Genomic DNA, 21,142 nt, shown 5'->3' with positions numbered 1-21,142 from the left:
CTAACATACACAGTGTACAGTGTTTTGAACGATTTCTTATTAAGGTATCGGAATGCTATTCTCAGGTTTGCCAGGCGCCCGTATGCTGCAGCAGTTATTTGGTTGATGTGTGCCTCCGGTGATGTGCTCGGTGTTATGGTCACCCCAAGGTCTTTCTCCCTGAGGTCTGTAGTCTTTGTCCACCTAGCCTATACTCTGTCTGCGGTCTTCTTTGCCCCTCCCCAATCTTCATGACTTTGCATTTGGCTGGATTGAATTCGAGAAGCCAGTTACTGGACCACATGTCCAGCCTGTCCAGGTCTCTTTGCAGTCCTGCCTCATCCTTGTCCGATTTAATTCTTCTCATCAACTTCACGTCATCTGCGAACAGGGACACTTCAGAGTCTATTCCTTCCATCATGTCGTTCACATATATAAAAAATAGCACTGGTCCTAGAACTGACCCCTGTGGGACCCCGCTCGTAACAGGCGCCCACTGTGATACCTCTTCACGTACCATGACTCGTTGCTGCCTCCCTGTCAGGTATTCCCTTATCCATTGCAGTGCCCTCCCTTTTACATGCGCCTGATCCTCCAGCTTCTGCACTAATCTCTTGTGGGGAACTGTGTCAAAGGCCTTCCTGCAGTCTAGGAAAACGCAATCTACCCACCCCTCTCTCTCGTGTCTTACTTCTGTTACCTTGTCATAAAACTCCAGGAGGTTTGTGATACAAGATTTGCCTTCCATGAACCCATGCTGGTTTTCATTTATAATCTTGTTCCTTTCCAGGTGTTCGACCATTCTCCTCCTGATAATCTTCTCCGTGACTTTCGACACAATACATGTCAGAGACACAGGTCTGTAGTTTAGTGCCTCGTTTCTGTTTCCTTTCTTAAATATGGGGACTACATTAGCTGTCTTCCATTTCTCAGGTAGTTGCCCAGTTTCAAGGGATGTGTTGAAGATTGTGGTTAGAGGTGTGTGTGTGTGTGTGTGTGTGTGTGTGTGTGTGTGTGTGTGTGTGTGTGTGTGTGTGTGTGTGTGTGTGTGTGTGTGTGTTTGTCTGTGTCTGTGTGTGTCTGTGTCCATGTCTCTCTGTCTGTCTATGTCTATTTGCACCAGTAACTCAGTACAGTTGTAACCAAGTGTGGAAGTGTGAATTGCTTATTACTGTATAATTTGTTCATGATCGTAGCCATGTATAAACATAAGTAACGATACTTAAAGGATTCATTACATTTTTAACTTGTGAGCTCATTACCTTTATACCAAGTTCAGCTATCAAAACTTTGGGGGCCCAGTCCCTGGACCCATTATGTACCTCTGTAATCTGTAAATACCTTTGTAACTTGTCATGATTGTGACCAGACCTACCTGGAGTTGATTACCTTTGTAAATTATGATTTCATTACCTTTGTAAATTGTGAGTTCATTACCTTTGTAACTTGCTCAGCTATCATAACTTTGAGGCCCAGTCCCTGGACCCATTATGTACCTCTGTAATCTTTTGACTACCGCCCACAGGATGGGTATGGGGTGCATACTAAAGATATTAAACTAACTGTGAAAAGAAAAGTAATTGGGTTTGATGAAAGGAAGGGAAGGGTAGTCCCAATTCCTTGGATTGCCAGTATTAATTAAAATCCCCACTGGCCCTCTGAATTATCACTTAAGTAATATATCATTAAGAGAGACTTCTGTGCACATCAGCTTTCTGGAAGAGAAGCTGGCACTGGTAATGTGTAGCTCAACAGTAGTTTCACTCACCACCTAAAATATTAAAGTTCAGTCCCTGGATGTGTCAAGATTTATTGGTAAGTCTCCTTAACACTGCCTCCTATGATCACTCAGCAGCAAATAGGTACCTGGGTGTGAATCATCTGCTGTGGGTCACATCCTGGGGAAGAGGACTGAAGGATCCTATTGGAAATAAGCCACACTGCTTGACTTTATACTGGGGTTAATAATCCCAAAAAATTTTCTTCATTTATATGACAGGATTCACAAAGACTTCATATATCGTTAAGCTAGTTTTATTAATTCAAAGCACAGTAACAAAATAAAAATGTTTTATGTGACATTTGGAGATTTTATACAAAATTACTTTTATAAAAGAAATTGGCAACTTCTTTTGAACTAGATGAGTACAAACAGGTAGAGCATCTGTCCTGCATTTACCATACAGAGGCTGAAGCCTTCATCACCTGTTCAGAATGACCTGCATGGGTTTAGTGCTTCACATAATGGCAGTTTGTTTAAATCAGAGATGGTTACAAGCAATGGACCTGACTTGGAAAATATGTGATATAAGCCACACAAAAATGTATCCATCTCAAACACATTAATTTATTAAAAAAAGAGTCACTCGATTTACATCAGTCACTTGGAAACTGGAGAAATACTACAATTAAAAGCAGTAATAGCATGCAAGAATTGCTGTAACCCTGTTGCTCTACAAGAATTAGTGCTAGTGCTAGATCTCTCGAGTACTAATCATATACTGTACATTCACACTGCTTTCTTCTTACACAAGACTACAGCATACAGTATCATAAAGGCTGTTTTTCCAAAACATACCGGTATATAAATTAATCCCTTACTTCTCTTTGGTTTATGACAGTAAATAAATTATACATTAAAATTATACTCACAACATTGCACTACATGACATGACCTATTTAGCTGGAATAATCAGAGAATGAGTCAAATGTCCACCATGTCAAGATGTGCTCTGACCTCCAAGAATAACTGAATTTCAAAGTAATTCGAACTGCTGTGTCAAGATTAAATTATCCTTCACACAAGATGAAGTTTTAAACTGATGCAATAATCTTTGATTACGTTAACCACTGTTCTCTTGTTATAATTTTTATCTTCTTTTTCATGTGTGTAATTTGAGTACATACTGTCTCTTACTCAGGCAACGACTTACAATGGAAAGGAAGTGAAAAAACACATTCAGGGGGAAATTACCCAACTGGAATGTTGGATGCCAACTCTGCACTTCACTGTCAGGGATGATGATGCATATGCATACCATGTACGCATTTTACTGAAATATTTTTACACAGTATGTATATATAAATATTATATATAAATATAATATATAAATATTATGCAGAAAATTCGGAGTGTGGAAATTAGGAGAAGGTGTGGAGTTAATAAAAGTATTAGTCAGAGGGCAGAAGAGGGGTTGTTGAGGTGGTTTGGTCATTTAGAGAGAATGGATCAAAGTAGAATGACATGGAAAGCATATAAATCTATAGGGGAAGGAAGGCGGGGTAGGGGTCGTCCTCGAAAGGGTTGGAGAGAGGGGGTAAAGGAGGTTTTGTGGGTAAGGGGCTTGGACTTCCAGTAAGCGTGCGTGAGCGTGTTAGATAGGAGTGAATGGAGACGAATGGTACTTGGGACCTGACGATCTGTTGGAGTGTGAGCAGGGTAATATTTAGTGAAGGGATTCAGGGAAACCGGTTATTTTCATATAGTCGGACTTGAGTCCTGGAAATGGGAAGTACAATGCCTGCACTTTAAAGGAGGGGTTTGGGATATTGGCAGTTTGGAGGGATATGTTGTGTATCTTTATATGTGTATGCTTCTAGACTGTTGTATTCTGAGCACCTCTGCAAAAACAGTGATAATGTGCGAGTGTGGTGAAAGTGTTGAATGATGATGAAAGTATTTTCTTTTTGGGGATTTTCTTTCTTTTTTGGGTCACCCTGCCTCGGTGGGAGACGGCCGACTTGTTGGAGAGAAAAAAAAAAAAAAAAAAAAAAGTATATATAAAGGAGGTTTTGTGTGCGAGGGGCTTGGACTTCCAGCAGGCGTGCGTGAGCGTGTTTGATAGGAGTGAATGGAGACGAATGGTTTTTAATACTTGACGTGCTGTTGGAGTGTGAGCAAAGTAACATTTATGAAGGGGTTCAGGGAAACCGGCAGGCCGGACTCGAGTCCTGGAGATGGGAAGTACAGTGCCTGCACTCTGAAGGAGAGGTGTTAATGTTGCAGTTTAAAAACTGTAGTGTAAAGCACCCTTCTGGCAAGACAGTGATGGAGTGAATGATGGTGAAAGCTTTTCTTTTTCGGGCCACCCTGCCTTGGTGGGAATCGGCCAGTGTGATAATAAAAAAAAAAAAATATTTATACTGTATATGATGCAATAATTGCAACTGAGCTATAGCAAATGCAAAACACCTTCCCCCCACCCTCAACCACCCTGTGGTTGTTTAGCATACAGAGAGAGAGAGAGAGAGCGTGAATGAGTGAGTGCTTTTTTTTTTCTCTCCATGGGGAAGTGGAAAAGAATCCTTCCTCCCTAAGCTATGCATAAGAGGCAACAAAAAAGGCCAGGAGCAAGGGAATAGTAACCCCTTCTGTATAAATTAATAAATGTAAAAAGAAAAACTTTCATTTCTTCTTTTTCGGGTCACCCTACCTCAGTGGGAGAGTGTCAAATTTTTTTTTTTTTTTTTACAAAAGTAGGTATGGTATTTGTGATAACCTATAATAACCATTACATAATGTGGGTTTAAATAATTGTAATTGTCTAATGAGCATTAATAGTTGTAATACAGTAGAGTACTGCAGCTTAAATATTAATAATGAATACATACATTGCTACATTACAACTGTAATACAGTCTAGGAATATACTGCACTGTATAAGAAGTAATCACAGAGACCTGCGCAGCCTTTCACGAATTTTCAAAGCACACAAAATATTAATCTTATTGTAATTTGTAAAATTAGTCTTTGGAAATGTACAAGTTATTAATCATACTATATGCATGACTTTAATATATGAACTTTCTAAAATACTTTTCTATAAAGTGCCTTTTTAAACTCACAGCTAACCACAAATCAGAGGTGAAACCTGGACAATATTTCTGTTTGTAGCTACAAGAGTAGAGCTGTGCTTGTGGTGTCCCCTCATCAATAATTTGTTCATAATATAATTTTTTAACATATCCAATTATTGTAGCACTTACTACATCCTCCTGTAATTTACAGTACGAGTTAGTTGTAAAGTGTTCCAGTCAGAATACAGTATTGTGACTAATATTCTAGATACTTTACATTTCTGAAAAACAAGTTTTCTTTTCTTAGACTTCTAATTATTCCCTTGAAAAACTCTACAGAGTTTGTTACATGCATTTCAGTTATGACAATAAAACTACAGATGACACAACAGAGCATTATATAAATTATCAATAATGTTGTTTACAAACTCTCCATGGGCATTTAAAGAAGACATTAAATCACAAGTGTTTTTTATTTATGCTCGTGTTTTAACCATTAGACTTTCTTCATGGCAGTTCCCTATAATTGTATACATAAGTTCACTTTACAAGCAACTATCACATAATGAAAGCAATGCTGACGATACGAAGAAATTAAGAATGACGTGAGGTAATAATTGATTTTTTGGAGCAATACAAAAATTTATGGCTTACAAAGCAAAAACAATTATAAAATAAATCATTTATAATATATAGAAAAATATCATGTACATACTTAATTTTAGTATTAAAATAAAAATACTAATAGATAAAATCTAATAAATAATATGGCACAATATAACTGTCAGAAAGGAGTTAGGCATTACTAAATAAAATAACCTATAGAGCAATGTTCCCTTGTCTGTGTGGCTGTACAACACCATTCAAGTGCTATGCACTAAATATTCAGGCCCTGCACATTCTCAGTTATGGTGACTTCAGTCAAGTCAGTGACTTGCTTATATTAAATAGTTTAACCCTTAAACTGTCCAAACATAGGTCTAGGTTTTTTTCTTACATTTGAAAGCATGTAAACTAAAACGTAGATCTACGTTCGGAGCGCTACGCCCGTGAATGTAGATCTACGTTTGGACAGTTTAAGGGTTAATTTTATTTTGTTAAATATTTATTATACTGAATTTCATATGTAGCTGTGGGCTAAGATAGCTTTAAAAAATACATCAATAATATACATGTATAGAAGAGTGACTTTCTACTTTCAGTACACATTCACATATTACTTCCTTACTTGGACACACAATAAAAGTTATTCTGTACATAGATGTACACTATTTTAACAGAATATTCACACCTGCAAGATATCAAGCACATACTAAATTCCTAGAATTATATTTAGTCATCCCAAAGGCACAGCTGTCGTTGTAGTACAAAATAACTGAAATTTCGACATTTGCGGCAAGTGCGAATACCACAGCGGTATGACACAGCCTTCCCAGAGTTGTCTCTTCCTTTGCAGTATTTGAGGCCACATGGATACCATGCAATGCAGACCTAAAAATAACATTTTCTGTGAGTATTTAGTACACAGAAACAGTAACAATTTACAGAAATAATTTGAAGTTTTTTGGTTTAGACAAGTCATACATGTATTATAAAATAAAAAAAAACTTTCAGGACAATTTATTTTTAAAAGATGATAATGAAAGTAATGAAAAATCTGAAGATCTTTTAGGTACCTACATCCCTTGGGACTGGTACATTAAAATGTACCAGTCCCAAGGAATGAACTAGCTGTTAGTGATTTTGAGGGTCACACCTATCATTCTTTCCCATCCCCATCTTACAATATTAAATATTACTCAGTGGTAACATTACCTTTACACCCTTGTAATACTATCTCACAAGATATCAAGAATAATTCTGCATGTATCATATCTCACTTATACCCATTGTTTATGTACAAAGTGTTATGGTATGAAAAAAAAAAATGACTCGAGATGATTTTGTCATGTATAAAGAAATGAGCAGGATAGGTTAATAGAGAGGGGTGTATAAATCTGGGGTGGAGAGAAGTGTACCAGAAAGCATAGGAAGGTTTGGGAAAAAGGTGTTGGTGGTTACTACATAACTGTAGTTACAGGAGTAGCACTATATTCGTGGTGTTCCATTTTCAGTGATTAATTGGCTGCATCATTTTTTTTTTAGATTTCCATTGGCTGTAAGTTATAGCACATACTGCACAGTACTACCTCCTCCTGGACCTCATTTCAGCAGTCTACCACTATTTATGAAGAAATATTTTCCAAAATTATTCTGGCAGTTCTTTTTCTTAAGTTTACAGTTGAGTCCTTTTATCCCTGTTGATTGTGCTAAGAAATCTTCTTAACCTATTTTTTCACATTTATTTGTGATCTTTAACATAGTTATCTTATCGCCACATTTCCTCATATCAATCAACGAGGAAATTTTCAATATTTCTCCGGGAATCAAATTTCTCAACTCTGGGAATAATTCTGTAGCATGTGTGTAATTTTTTTTTTTTACCTTTTTTTTTAAGGTGTAAATATCCCTTTATAGCTGAGCATTCATTTTTGCTCTAATGTTTACTGTAAACAATTTTTTTCTTTGCATTTCACCATGCATATATCAAAAGTCTATTTTAAAGTAGGCAAGTGTAGTTAGTGTTCACTACGCTGCTGCATTTACACAATCTTCTATTTATATTAAATACATGTATAGTAGTAGGTTGGTAGACAGCAACCACCCAGGGAGGTACTACCGTCCTGCCAAGTGAGTGTAAAACGGAAACCTGTAATTCTTTTACATGATGGTAGGATTGCTAGTGTCTTTTTTCTGTCTCATAAACATGCAAGATTACAGGTACGTCTTGCTACTTCTACTTTCACTTAGGTCACACTACACATACATGTACATGTTTATTTATACACACTCGTCCGAGTTTTCTTTGATTTTATCTAAATAGTTCTTGGTCTTATTACTTTTCCTTTTATATCCATGAGGAAGTGGAATAAGAATCTTTCATCCGTAAGCCATGCGTGTTGTAAAAGTCAACTAAAATGCCGGGAACAATGGGCTAGTAACCCCTTCTCCTGTAATAATTACTAAAAAGAATAAGAAGAAAATTGTCAAAGTGGGAAGTCTGAATGTGCGTGGATGTTGTGCAAATGATAAGAAAGAGATGATTGTGGATGTTATGAATGAGAAGAAGCTGGATGTTCTGGCTTTAAGTGAAACAAAGATGAAGGGGGTAGGAGAGTTTCAGTGGAGAGCAATAAATGGGATTAGGTCAGGGGTTTCAAATAGAGTTAGAGCTAAAGAAGGAGTAGCAATAATGTTGAAGGATAGTTATGGCAGGAAAAGAGGGACTATAAATGTATTAATTCATGGATTATCTGGAGTAAAATAAAGGTTGGATGTGAAAAGTGGGTTATAGTAAGCGTATATGCACCTGGAGAAGAGAGAAGTGTAGAGGAGAGAGAGAGATTTTGGGAGATGTTGAGTGAATGCGTGGGGAGTTTTGAACCAAGTGTGAGAGTAATGGTAGTTGGGGATTTCAATGCTAAAGTGGGTAAATATGTTGTGGAGAGAGTAGTAGGTAAATTTGGGGTGCCAGGGGTAAATGAAAATGGGGAGCCTTTAATTGAGCTATGTGTAGAAAGAGGTTTAGTAATAAGTAATACATATTTTATGAAGAAGAGGATAAATAAATATACAAGATATGATATAGCACGTAATGAAAGTAGTTTGTTAGATTATGTATTGGTGGATAAAAGGTTGATGGGTAGGCTCCAGGATGTACACGTTTATAGAGGGGCAACTAACATATCGAATCATTATTCAGTTGTAGCTACAGTTAGAGTAAGAGGTAGATGAGAAAAAAGAGGAAAATGGCAACAACAAGTAAGAGGGAGGTGAAAGTGTATAAACTAATGGAGGAGGAAGTTAGGGTGAGATATAAGCAACTATTGGCAGTAAGGTGGACTGGTGAAAGTATGAGCAGTGGGGGGAGGAGTGGGGTTTGAAGAGAGTTGGAATATTTTTAAAAATGCAGTATTAGAATGTGGAGCAGAAGTTTGTGGTTATAGGAGGGTGGGTGCAGGAGGAAAGAGGAATGATTGGTGGAATGATGAAGTAAAGGTTGTGATAAAAGAGAAAAAGTTAGCATATGAGAGGTTTCTACAAAGCAGAAGTGTTATAAGAAGAGTAGAGTATATGGAGAGTAAAAGAAAGATGAAGAGAGTGGTGAGAGAGTGCAAACGGAGAGCAGATGATAGAGTGGGAGAAGCGCTGTCAAGAAATTTTAATGAAAATAAGAAAAAATTTTGGAGTTAAACAAGTTAAGAAAGCCTAGGGAACAAATAGATTTGTCAATTAAAAACAGAGTAGGGGAGTTAGTAGATAGGGAGAGGGAGGTTTTGGGTAGATGGTGAGAATATTTTGAGGAACTTTTAAATGTCGACGAAGAAAGGGAGGCGTTAATTTCATACACTGGACAGGGAGGTATACCATCTTTTAGGAGTGAAGAAGAACAGGATGTGAGTGTGGGGGAGGTGCATGAGGCATTACGTAGAATGAAAGTGGGTAAAGCAGCTGAAACTGACGGGATCATGACAGAAATGTTAAAAGCAGGGGGGGGACATATAGTGTTAGAGTGGTTGGTATTTTTGTTTAATAAATGTATGAAAGAAGGGAAGGTACCTAGAGATTGGCAGAGAGCATGTATAGTCCCTTTATATAAAGGGAAGGGGGACAAAAGAAACTGTAAAAATTATAGAGGAATAAGTTTACTGAGTATACCAGGAAAAGTGTACAGTAGGGTTATAATTGAAAGAATTACAGTTAAGACAGAATGTAGGATTGCGGATGAGCAAGGAGGTTTTAGAATAGGTAGGGGATGTGTAGATCAAGTGTTTACATTGAAGCATATATGTGAACAGTATTTAGATAAAGGTAAAGAAGTTTTTATTGCATTTATGGATTTAGAAAAGGCATATAATAGAGTCGATAGGGGAGCAGTGTGGCAGATGTTGCAAGTATATGGAATAGGTGGTAAGTTACTAAATGCTGTAAAGAGCTTTTATGAGGATAGTGAGGCTCAGGTTAGGGTGTGTAGAAGAGAGGGAGACTACTTCCCGGTAGGTCTTAGACAGGGATATGTAATGTCACCATGGTTGTTTCACATATTTATAGATGGGGTTGTAAGAGAAGTAAATGCTAGGGTGTTCGGGAGATGGGTGGGATTAAATTATGGGGAATCGTATACAAAATGGGAATTGACACAGTTGCTTTTTGCTGATGATACTGTGCTTATGGGAGATTCTAAATAAAAACTGCAAAGGTTAGTGGATGAGTTTGGGAGTGTGTGTAAAGGTAGAAAGTTGAAAGTGAACATAGAAAAGAGTAAGGTGATGAGGGTATCAAATTATTTAGATAAAGAAAAATTGGATATCAAATTGGGGAGGAGGAGTATGGAAGAAGTGAATGTTTTCAGAAACTTGGGAGCTGACGTGTCAGCGGATGGATTTATGAAGGATGAGGTTAATCATAGAATTGATGAGGGAAAAAAGGCGAGTGGTGCATTGAGGTATATGTGGAGACAAAAAACATTATCTATGGAGGCAAAGAAGGGAATGTATGAAAGTATAGTAGTACCAACACTCTTATATGGGTGTGAAGCTTGGGTTATGAATACAGCAGCAAGGAGGCAGTTGGAGGCAGTGGAGATGTCCTGTCTAAGGGCAATGTGTGGTGTAAATATTATGCAGAAAATTCGGAGTGTGGAAATTAGAAGGTGCAGAGTTAATAAAAGTATTAGTCAGAGGGCTGAAGAGGGGTTGTTGAGGTGGTTTGGTCATTTAGAGAGAATGTAGGTGAAGGAAGGCGGGGTAGGGGTCGTCCTCAAAAAGGTTGGAAGGAAGGGGTAAGGGAGGTTTTGTGGGCGAGGGGCTTGGACTTCCAGCAGACATGAGTGAGCGTGTTCGATAGGAGTAAATGGAGAAGAATGGTATTTGGGACCTGACAATCTGTTGGAGTGTGAGCAAGGTAATATTTAGTGAAGGGATTCAGGGAAACCGGCTATTTTTATATAGCCGGACTTGAGTCCTGGAAATGGGAAGTACAATGCCTGCACTCTAAAGGAGGGATTCGTGATATTGACAGTTTGGAAGGATATGTTGTGTATCTTTATACGTACATGCTTCTAAGCTGTTGTGTTTTGAGAACCTCTGCAAAAACAGTGATTATGTGTGAGTGAGGTGAAAGAGTTGAATGATGACAGTATTTTCTTTTTGGGGATTTTCTTTCTTTTTGGGTCACCCTGCCTCGGTGGGAGACTGCCGACTTGTTAAAAAAAAAAAAAAAAAAAAAGTCAATCTTTTTGTCCATAATTACCATATCCCTAAATCATTTCTGCTGCCCCCACTATCTCCTGCACAGAACCCCACACTCAGCAGTTATTTATGCAAGAGTAGGCTAGGAGCCAAAAAGAGCATAAAAGACCTCTCAGGAATATTACAAGCAAGCAATAACAAACATTACACTCGACAATGGTGTTTTGTGTGGTCCCTCAACAAAAAGAAATCTTCAGTTACTTTGATCATTTAATTTCCATTGTCAAGCCATACAGTCTATTTTTCATACTGTAACTGAAATCTCAAATGTAAATTTTTTTTATTTCTTGGTCTATTTTCAGCTGATGTTGGGATAAGTTAGGGAGAGAAGGTGTTTTTTAACAATAGTTTTGAAAATGCTGGCTGACACAGTGGTTCAGGAGAGTTCCAGATTCTGGGCCCTTTTATATACATTGAATTTTTAGAGAGGTTTAGCCAGAGATGGGAAATGTCCAATTTTTGTGCCTAGTATTATGCCTATGGGACCTGTTGCAACTATCAATAAAGTGTTTCAGGTTGGGATTAATATTAGAATCTATCGTTCTGTAAATGTAGGAGGCACCGTAGTAAGAGTGAATGTTTTGCATTGTGAGTAGATTTAGGTATCTGAAGAGTGGAGATGGGGTGTTGTCTAGCAGTGGACTGTGAGATCATTCATACTGTGGCTTTTTGATGAGTTATTTTTGGCTAAAGGTGATTTACTGTTGTGGATCCCCAAGCACAAATAGCACAGGTGAGGTAGGGGGTAGATCAGTGAATACTATAATGTAAGTAGTGCTGTTGGTAGTAAGCAATAACATATCCCTGAGAGGATGCCAACTGTTTTGGATACTTTGTATGCTGAATATAGGTGTTGGATATGACTGACTATAATATAGATTTCAGTAACTGAAAACTAGTGTTCAAATCTGATAACTATATAGAAAGATGTATTATTGAATCAAGCCTTATTGCATCAGTTCAAAATTTTAATTTACCTGAAGGACAATTTAAATTTAACTCTTTTGCTGTCTCCAGTATAGATCTACGTACATTACTGACACCACTTTACTCATGAAGATCTATGTGATCAGTGATCAGTAAACTTTGGCCTAGACATAAAAGAATGAATTTGTGCAGTGAGTGTGCACAGTATAAGAAGAATTCTGCCCACATGCAGTGATTGAAGGGGAAAAGCAGACTTCTGACCCTGTGTTTGGCATATTACAATTATTAGGTGTTTTCTAGGGTGGTTTTATTGGCAGTTTCTTGGAAGACGTGTAGACAGTCTGTACTGTCTGCACAGACAGTAGTAAATGCTGTCTGCCAGCTTAGTTCATATTTCGTGGCACTAAGGTGCTGCCCTCTGGGCCTGCTCCAGGTCTGTGGGAAGCTGGTCCCACACTCTCTCACTCTCACAGCAGCCTAGCAGCAAGACAGAAGGCCTACTAGCTCTCTCCTCTCGTGGGATGGCCCTACCCGGGCCATGGGCACAAACACACAAGTCTGTGTACCCACCATGACTTTGCAAATAAAGTAAAGAAGCCTCGGGAAGACGTTTATCATTCACGCACCCACTTTCATCGTACGAAATAATCCGTTATAAATGGTGGGAAGTGGTGGTCGCAGCAGTTGTGTTTGCCCGGAGAGAGGAAGGGATGAGGTCATCTTCACTTCATCACCCCATGCAAGAAGCATCCGTCTCTCAACGAGTTATCCTGATGTCGTTTCCGCACGTTTCAGCATCCAGACACAGGTACAAGCAGGATCCAGCCAAAATTTACCGAATTTCTTCGAGAATTGTAAGTGGCGTCCCAGTGACCCCACGCTACAGCGTCCCACGCTGTTTCTCATGTCACGTGTTCAGCGTCACTTGTATGTTGCTGTTGTTGTTCAGCTCAGCACAGCTGTTTCAGCAAGCCAGAGGTGAGTTTTGTGGTGATTTCTGCGTCCAGTGTGAGTTTCTCCATGTGTTTGTAGGAGGGAGAGGAAGTGGCCGTTTCCTCGCCTCACCCACGCTCGCCCTACTCACACCTCACCAGCCTACCACCACTATGTGCATCACTCCCTCTGCTGTGTTTTCTGCTGTTTTTTGTGTGAATTCATTGCCAGTGCTGTGTATCCGAGTGCCCGAGGCTACTCGAAGCTACGTGGATCAGCATGCCAAGTAGATCAGCAAGCCACGTGGATCAGCAAGCCACGTGGATCTGCAAGCCATGTGGATCAGCAAGCTACGCAGATCAGCAAGCCACGTGGATCAGCAAGCCATGTGGATCAGCATACCATGTAGATCAGCAAGCCACGTGGATCAGCATGCCATGTGGATCAGCAAGCCATGTGGATCAACATGCCACATGGATCAGCAAGCCATGCGGAACTGCAAGCCATGCGGAACTGCAAGCCATGTGGATCAGCAAGCCACGCGGATCAGCAAGCCATGTGGATCAGCAAGCCATGTGGATCAGCATGCAACGTAGATTACGACACCACGTGGATCACGACGCCACGTGGGGTGTGGACGAAGCCACGTGGATCTGCAAGCCACGTGAGTTGCCAGATGTCCCAGGCCACATGCTGTGGTCTGCTGCCCGCATCACATTGACGTCACCGACGATGCTGCCCGACTTCATGAGGTCACGATGTCTGCTGACATCACATCGAGATGTCTGCTGACATCACCTCGTGACGTCACGCTTGACATCACATGATGTCACATTGAGTGTTCTAGTAATTATTTCAGTATTGTCGAGAAGATTGAGAGAATATATGTGTCGTGTGTTAATCAGTTCCTCTCAGTCAGTGTTCTCACATGTTAGTGTATAGCTTAGTGTCAGTTTTGTGCACAGAAAAGCATCATTTGCTAGTTAAGCCATGTTGTACTGCATGTACCGCGGGTGTGTAAAGTTTTCCGTGTGTCCAGTGAGGTCTGAGCCAGACCCTTGTTAAGTCACCCGGTGTGACCAGTGCGTTTGACAGCTGTTATCAGTCAGCCTGAGCCCGAGCCTCTTGTACAGAAAGCTCTTATGCTCGTCGCTCGTGATGTTCTGCAGAATTGTACCTGCTACGATTCCCATCGAGATTTGTTTCACTTCACCTCCAGACCTTCAGAGAGCAGTTATATGTAGAGAAACAAGTCTGGGGACGCTTAGACTAACCTCTGCTATAACTCCAACTGCCGAGAGAATGACACTCGTCAAGCCGCAGTTAGCCCTGTCGGCAGGCGCTGTGTCAGCCTCGTGTCACAAGCTTCAGTGAGCTCCTGCACAAAGAAGATGTCGCTTTGACTGCTAGCTCGCTCACTGCAGTCTGGTGTATGATGTTACGACTCCCAGATGTTTCGCCCAGTCGTCTCTGCCACGACTCGCTCCACGCTCGCCGGCAGTGACAGCCCAGCGACAGTACCAGTCGAGAAGTGTCCTCCCGAGTCGCTTGCCAGAAGTCCTGCCCAGTTGCCAAGTTTTGTCGACGCCTCACTCGAGGGCACCAGCATGTCATGCCCCAGGTTGAGTGAAAAGCTGCAGCAACTCCTACAATGACTGTTTCACCATTCTAGAGGAGACCGTACCCTGTTACGTCACACCTCAGCTGCAGCGATGTCTCCTGTGTTGCAGTATCTGTCCAGATGCAGGAAAGCGTGCAGTGATGCCCTTCGACGCTCACTGCCTATGACCACAATGTTTAGCACGCCCCACATGTTTTTTTCTTCCCTCCCTGTAGGAAGTTTTTTTTCCATGTCCATATGTATACATGTATACATGTTTTTTATTTTGTGTTCTGTGCCCTGTTCCTACGAGAGAGAGACCGAGTTTTTTTTACCGCCAGACATGGTCGGGACAACCATGTGGCAGGTGGCCGAGCGTATGTAGACAGCCTGTACTGTCTGCACAGACAGCCTTGCTGTCTGCCAGCTTAGTTCATATTTCGCACCACTCAGGTGCTGCCCTCTGGGCCTGCTCCAGGTCTGTGGGAAGCTGGTCCCACACGCTCACTCACTCTCTCAGCGGTCTGGCAGCAAGACAGCAGGCTTAGTAGCTCTCTCCCTCGTGGGATGGCCCTACCCGGGCCATGGGCACAAACACACAAGCCTGTGTACCCACCACGACTTTGCAAATAAAGTAAAGAAGCCTCGGGAAGACGTTTATCATTCACGCACCCGCTTTCATCGTACGAAATAATCCGTTATAGACGTACTAATGAATGGAAGACGTACTAGTGAAATGGAGATGATTTAGCTAGTTTCAGAAAGAAAGTAGCTTGAAACTGTGGCAGAAATATTCAATTTTTGCTGATTTTCCTGAGGACAGGTCAGCCTCCCCATACCCTCCCTACCTCTCCAGTCTGTTTTATGAGTTTTCACTAAGTCTGTTTCAATTATTGGGACAGCCTAAACCATGATCAATCATTCTTGGTTATATTTTATTATTCGAATGAGGTAAATCTTCGGCTATTGTGACAGATTCAAAATGGAAGGCAAGCATTACATAGAGGCCAGGGAATGCGATTAATTAACAGAAGGGGGGTTGCTTTAGTCACTAGAATGCCTACATTGATTATTTTGGACACAAATTGTAATTTTTTTTTTAATTTTGAGTAAATTTGGTTAGACTTCTGTTCATATTATAGTGTGGTATTGATAGATAAATGGGCATTTCTTGTGCTCAACTGATAGAACAGAAGGTATACCGGCAAAAATTTTTCTATCAAATTTTGCATTATTGGTGTCATTACTTTCAGAAAATGATTCACTACCAATTCAGAAGATAAAATTACTAATATTTTAAAATTATTAATTATTAATACAATGTCAGCACTTTTAATTTTAGAGTTTATGAAAGGGTCACCCAGTCAATTATCAAATTAATAAATGATCTGATAAAGTTGCAAAAAGTAATTAGAACAATTACTGTCAAACTCTTAAGGGGTCACCTCAAACTAAGTCAGGTGTTACCCACTCACGGTCAAGTCAATGAATGTCAGGTCATTGAGGCTTTGTAGTCATTATTTAAGTAGGCTTACTTACACCTGTCAGCCACAATGGCTGTGACTCAGCATGAACTTGTATTGATAAGTTCATGATTTATAATGTAACATGGTGAACAATTTTTTTTTTCACTACAATGAAATGGGTGTTAAAACTTTGATACATGCCAGTGCTTCTTTTGGAGCTAATAACAAGTCTATGTCAGTAACAAGTACAGTACCTGGGACTTGCAGAAAAAACACACAACACATTTTTTTTTTTTTTAACAAGTCGGCCGTCTCCCACCGAGGCAAACATTAAATATGATGGTTCACCTACAAAAAGCTTTATAAAGTTCAGCTTTTGCTGTGTCTTTTTCAGTACTGTACTTGTTAGTGTACCACCTCACTCCAACTATGATGGGTTGCATAATGTCATCTTATAAGTGTTAACATCTGCAAAGTCAATTACCCACCAAGTTATACCTTATAAATAATTATATACCCATGGAAGAGAAGGTCTGACTCATTATATATCACAAGGTAATTATTGACATGAAAATTGTGACATGTTATAATAACTTAACCTAGAATATTCCTACTAAACACTGACTGCTCATTTCCTCCACTCACTGTTCTTGTGAAGGGCTCTTGATCCACGAAATTGGAGCTACTCTCCCTTTCCTTGGATTGAATATGATTACTACCTCCATTACCTGCAATCCTTCCCTAAGAAAGAGTATCTAATGTAATTGTGAACATTACCTGATAGTGGCAAACACATGGATTTGAGAAGTCCCGGCCACCATCTCCACACCGGGCCACTCCACGTGTGGGCAAATGATGCGTTACATCACTTACTAGTGACCAATCTCCATCAAGTTCTGAAATTCAGACAAAATATGGAGAAATAATTAGTACATTATTTCCCAGATTCGAGTCCTAGAGGTGAGAAGTACGATACCCGCACTCTACAAGATGGGTGAAGATACGCATATGATTCACAGAGTAACTTGAAGTGTGATCTCCATACACTTCTGACTAGATCTACAGCTACTGAACAAGTGATGGTGAATGCTTCCTTCTTTGATTCATCCTATACTGGTAAAAAATAATTTCCAATGCAGTAAAAAATAATTTGACAATTTCATTGTAATCTTATTTACAATATCACTACTGGTCACTAATATTTCATTTTGCTATCTCTCTAAGATGATTTTCCCTTGTTCAAACACCTTACATTACCTATTTAAAAAAATTTCCGTGTATCTTATTTTCATCTCCATTCTGACTCCTCTTTCTTTTCATTTTTCTTTTCAATACTATACAATTTTTCTTCATTATTATGACTACATTTTCTTAGAAAGCATCAAACCCACAAGGATTATACTGTTCCTAGGAATAAAAATGGATGGGGTGATCAGGTTTGATCTCAGAAAGGATAGGGTAGCATCAGTGTTTTGGAAATAAAGACACTGGTAGCAGGGAATCCTTTTATTACTGCAGTTCACCCAAAGTTGGGTTTTATCCTGTCAGTGACTTTATTTCCAATCAATACCATCCTGCCAAGTGAGTGTAAAACGAAAGCCTGTAATTGTTTTACACGATAGTAGGATTGCTGGTGTCTTTTGTCTGTCTCAAATAAGCAAGATTACAGGTATGTCTTGCTACTTCTACTTACACTTAGGTCACACTACACATACATGTACACGTTTATTTTATACACACTCGTCTGAGTTTTCTTTGACTTTATCTTAATAGTTCTTGGTCTTATTACTTTTCCTTTTATATCCATGGGGAAGTGGAATAAGAATCTTTCCTCCGTAAGCCATGTGTGTTGTAAAAGTCAACTAAAATGCCGGGAACAATGGGCTAGTAACCCCTTTTCCTGTAAAGATTACTAAAAAGAATAAGAAGAAAATTGTCAAAGTGGGAAGTCTAAATGTGCGTGGATGTTGTGCAAATGATAAGAAAGAGATGATAGTGGATGTTATGGATGAGAAGAAGCTGGATGTCCTGGCTTTAAGTGAAACAAAGCTGAAGGGGGTGGGAGTTTCAATGGAGAAGAATAAATGGGATTAGGTCAGGGGTTTCAAATAGAGTTAGAGCTAAAGAAGGAGTCGCAATAATGTTGAAGGATAAGCTATGGCAGGAAAGAGGGACTATAAATGTATTAATTCAAGGATTATGTGGAGTAAAATAAAGATTGGATGTGAAAAGTGGGTTATAGTAAGCGTGTATGCACCTGGAGAAGAGAGAAGTGTAGAGGAGAGAGAGAGATTTTGGGAAATGTTGAGTGAATGCGTGGGGAGTTTTAAATCAAGTGTGAGAGTAATGGTGGTTGGGGATTTCAATGCTAAAGTGGGTAAAAATGTTACGGAGGGAGTAGTAGGTAAATTTGGGGTGCCAGGGGTAAATGTAAATGGGGAGCCTTTAATTGAGCAATGTGTAGAAAGAGATTTGGTAATAAGTAATACATATTTTATGAAAAAGAGGATAAATAAATATTCAAGGTATGATGTAGCACGTAATGAAAGTAGTTTGTTAAATTATGTATTTTTATTTTTTATTTTATTATCACACTGGCCGATTCCCACCAGGGCAGGGTGGCCCGAAAAAGAAAAACTTTCACCATCATTCACTCCATCACTGTCTTGCCAGAAGGGTGCTTTACACTACAGTTTTTAAACTGCAACATTAACACCCCTCCTTCAGAGTGCAGGCACTGTACTTCCCATCTCCAGGACTCAAGTCCGGCCTGCCGGTTTCCCTGAACCCCTTCATAAATGTTACTTTGCTCACACTCCAACAGCACGTCAAGTATTAAAAACCATTTGTCTCCATTCACTCCTATCAAACACGCTCATGCATGCCTGCTGGAAGTCCAAGCCCCTCGCACACAAAACCTCCTTTACCCCCTCTCTCCAACCTTTCTTAGGCCGACCCCTACCCCACCTTCCTTCCACTACAGACTGATACACTCTTGAAGTTATTCTGTTTCGCTCCATTCTCTCTACATGTCCGAACCACCTCAACAACCCTTCCTCAGCCCTCTGGACAACAGTTTTGGTAATCCCGCACCTCCTCCTAACTTCCAAACTACGAATTCTCTGCATTATATTCACACCACACATTGCCCTCAGACATGACATCTCCACTGCCTCCAGCCTTCTTCTCGCTGCAACATTCATCACCCATGCTTCACACCCATATAAGAGCGTTGGTAAAACTATACTCTCATACATTCCCCTCTTTGCCTCCAAGGACAAAGTTCTTTGTCTCCACAGACTCCTAAGTGCACCACTCATTCTTTTCCCCTCATCAATTCTATGATTCACCTCATCTTTCATAGACCCATTGTTATGGGGCTATAGGACCCAACATGTATTTATAAGTAACAGTTACTCTGGAATACCTAATTATATTGAATTGATGGGGACTCAGTTCTAAATGTCATAAGGGCTGATCAACCTTATGACTGAGAGGCAGCTGGGTCAAGCCTATTTTTCTCAATATAATAGGTTATACTATAGACACACAACCACACAATTTAAATAAGTAGTTTATAAAGTTGTATTTCTTTTTGTAAAAGTAAAATTAAGGGTGGTAGAATTGTGGTAACTGGAGAATTGTGCTTGGCAACAGTCTTTTGTTTTGGTGGGAGGAGCTTAGCTAGTCTTTCTCTCTCTCCCTCTCACTGAGGCTGTCTCTCTCTGTGGCTGACCTTCAACCTGGCAGGATCTCTGGGTCCTTGTTCTATCTTTTGGGGCATTATGTGTGCTCCAGGGGTGAGTTTTTATAATTTAAGTTGTGGCCACCATACCCAGGGTGACTAAAGTGTGTCAAAACACTGGTTAGCCCAGAATTATGTCAAGAAGAGAGAAGGACAAAAGTTGTTGGAAAACACCATGTGGAGAACAGCTATGGAGTGTGTAGATCTTTGTTTTTAAAGTGTGAGGCTGTAATTGTATATTCTGTACATATCTATTGAGAATACAGTTATATTTTTATAGTAGTAGTTTACATAACCTGTGAAGAGGGCTGGTGAGAGGATATCAGACACTGAGGATGATCAGCCATGATGTAAGTATTACCCCTAGACAGATAAGGCTATTAAGTAAAAGGCTACCCCACACTAGAACATGTAGTGAGAACCTTACTATCAAAGTAATAAGGGACAAACCAACGTAACACCCATCCGCTGACACGTCCACTCCCAAATATCTGAATACATTCACCTCCTCCATACTCTCTCCCTCCAATCTGATATTCAATCTTTCATCACCTAATCTTTTTGTTATCCTCATAACCTTACTCTTTCCTGTATTCACCTTTAATTTTCTTCTTTTGCACACCCTACCAAATTCATCCACCAATCTCTGCAACTTCTCTTCAGAATCTCCCAAGAGCACAGTGTCATCAGCAAAGAGCAGCTGTGACAACTCCCACTTTGTGTGTGATTCTTTATCCTTTAACTCCACGCCTCTTGCCAAGACCCTCGCATTTACTTCTCTTACAACCCCATCTATAAATATATTAAACAACCACGGTGACATCACACATCCTTGTCTAAGGCCTACTTTTACTGGGAAATAATTTCCCTCTTTCCTAAATACTCTAATTTGAGCCTCACTATTGGTGGATAAAAGGTTGATGGGTAGGCTCCAGGATGTACATGTTTATAGAGGGGCAACTGATATATCGGATCACTATTTAGTTGTAGCTACAGTTAGAGTAAGAGGTAGATGGGAAAAGAGGAAGGTGGCAACAACAAGTAAAAGGGAGGTGAAAGTGTATAAACTAAGGGAGGAGGAAGTTAGGGTGAGATATAAGTGACTATTGGCAGAAAGGTGGGCTAGTGCAAAGATGAGTAGTGGGGGGGTTGAAGAGGATTGGAATAGTTTTAAAAATGCACTATTAGAATGTGGGGCAGAAGTTTGTGGTTATAGGAGGGTGGGGGCAGGAGGAAAGAGGAGTGATTGGTGGAATGATGAAGTAAAGGGTGCGATAAAAGAGAAAAAGTTAGCTTACGAGAGGTTTTTACAAAGCAGAAGTGTTATAAGAAGAGCAGAGTATATG

At 39.8% G+C, this 21,142-nt stretch overlaps 1 protein-coding gene across 1 annotated transcript in view; it reads right to left on the bottom strand.

Moving 5' to 3' along the window:
• Nucleotides 1-5,755: 5,755 nt before the first annotated feature.
• The window catches only part of oaf (out at first), a 42,538-nt gene continuing 27,151 nt past the window's right edge, over nucleotides 5,756-21,142 (bottom strand). Inside the window, exons 5-6 of the mRNA XM_053777827.2 lie at nucleotides 16,829-16,947; nucleotides 5,756-6,266 (exon numbers count right to left, since the gene is read on the bottom strand). Coding sequence (XP_053633802.1) covers nucleotides 6,108-6,266; nucleotides 16,829-16,947 — 278 coding nt within the window. The 3' untranslated portion in view covers nucleotides 5,756-6,107. The remainder of the gene's footprint in view (nucleotides 6,267-16,828; nucleotides 16,948-21,142) is intronic.

Source organism: Cherax quadricarinatus, chromosome 18 (assembly GCF_038502225.1).
Source record: "Cherax quadricarinatus isolate ZL_2023a chromosome 18, ASM3850222v1, whole genome shotgun sequence".
In the NCBI taxonomy this organism is placed as follows: domain Eukaryota; kingdom Metazoa; phylum Arthropoda; class Malacostraca; order Decapoda; family Parastacidae; genus Cherax; species Cherax quadricarinatus.
Note: the sequence above shows the minus strand (reverse complement) of the source record. Positions and strands in the feature narration are given on the sequence as shown.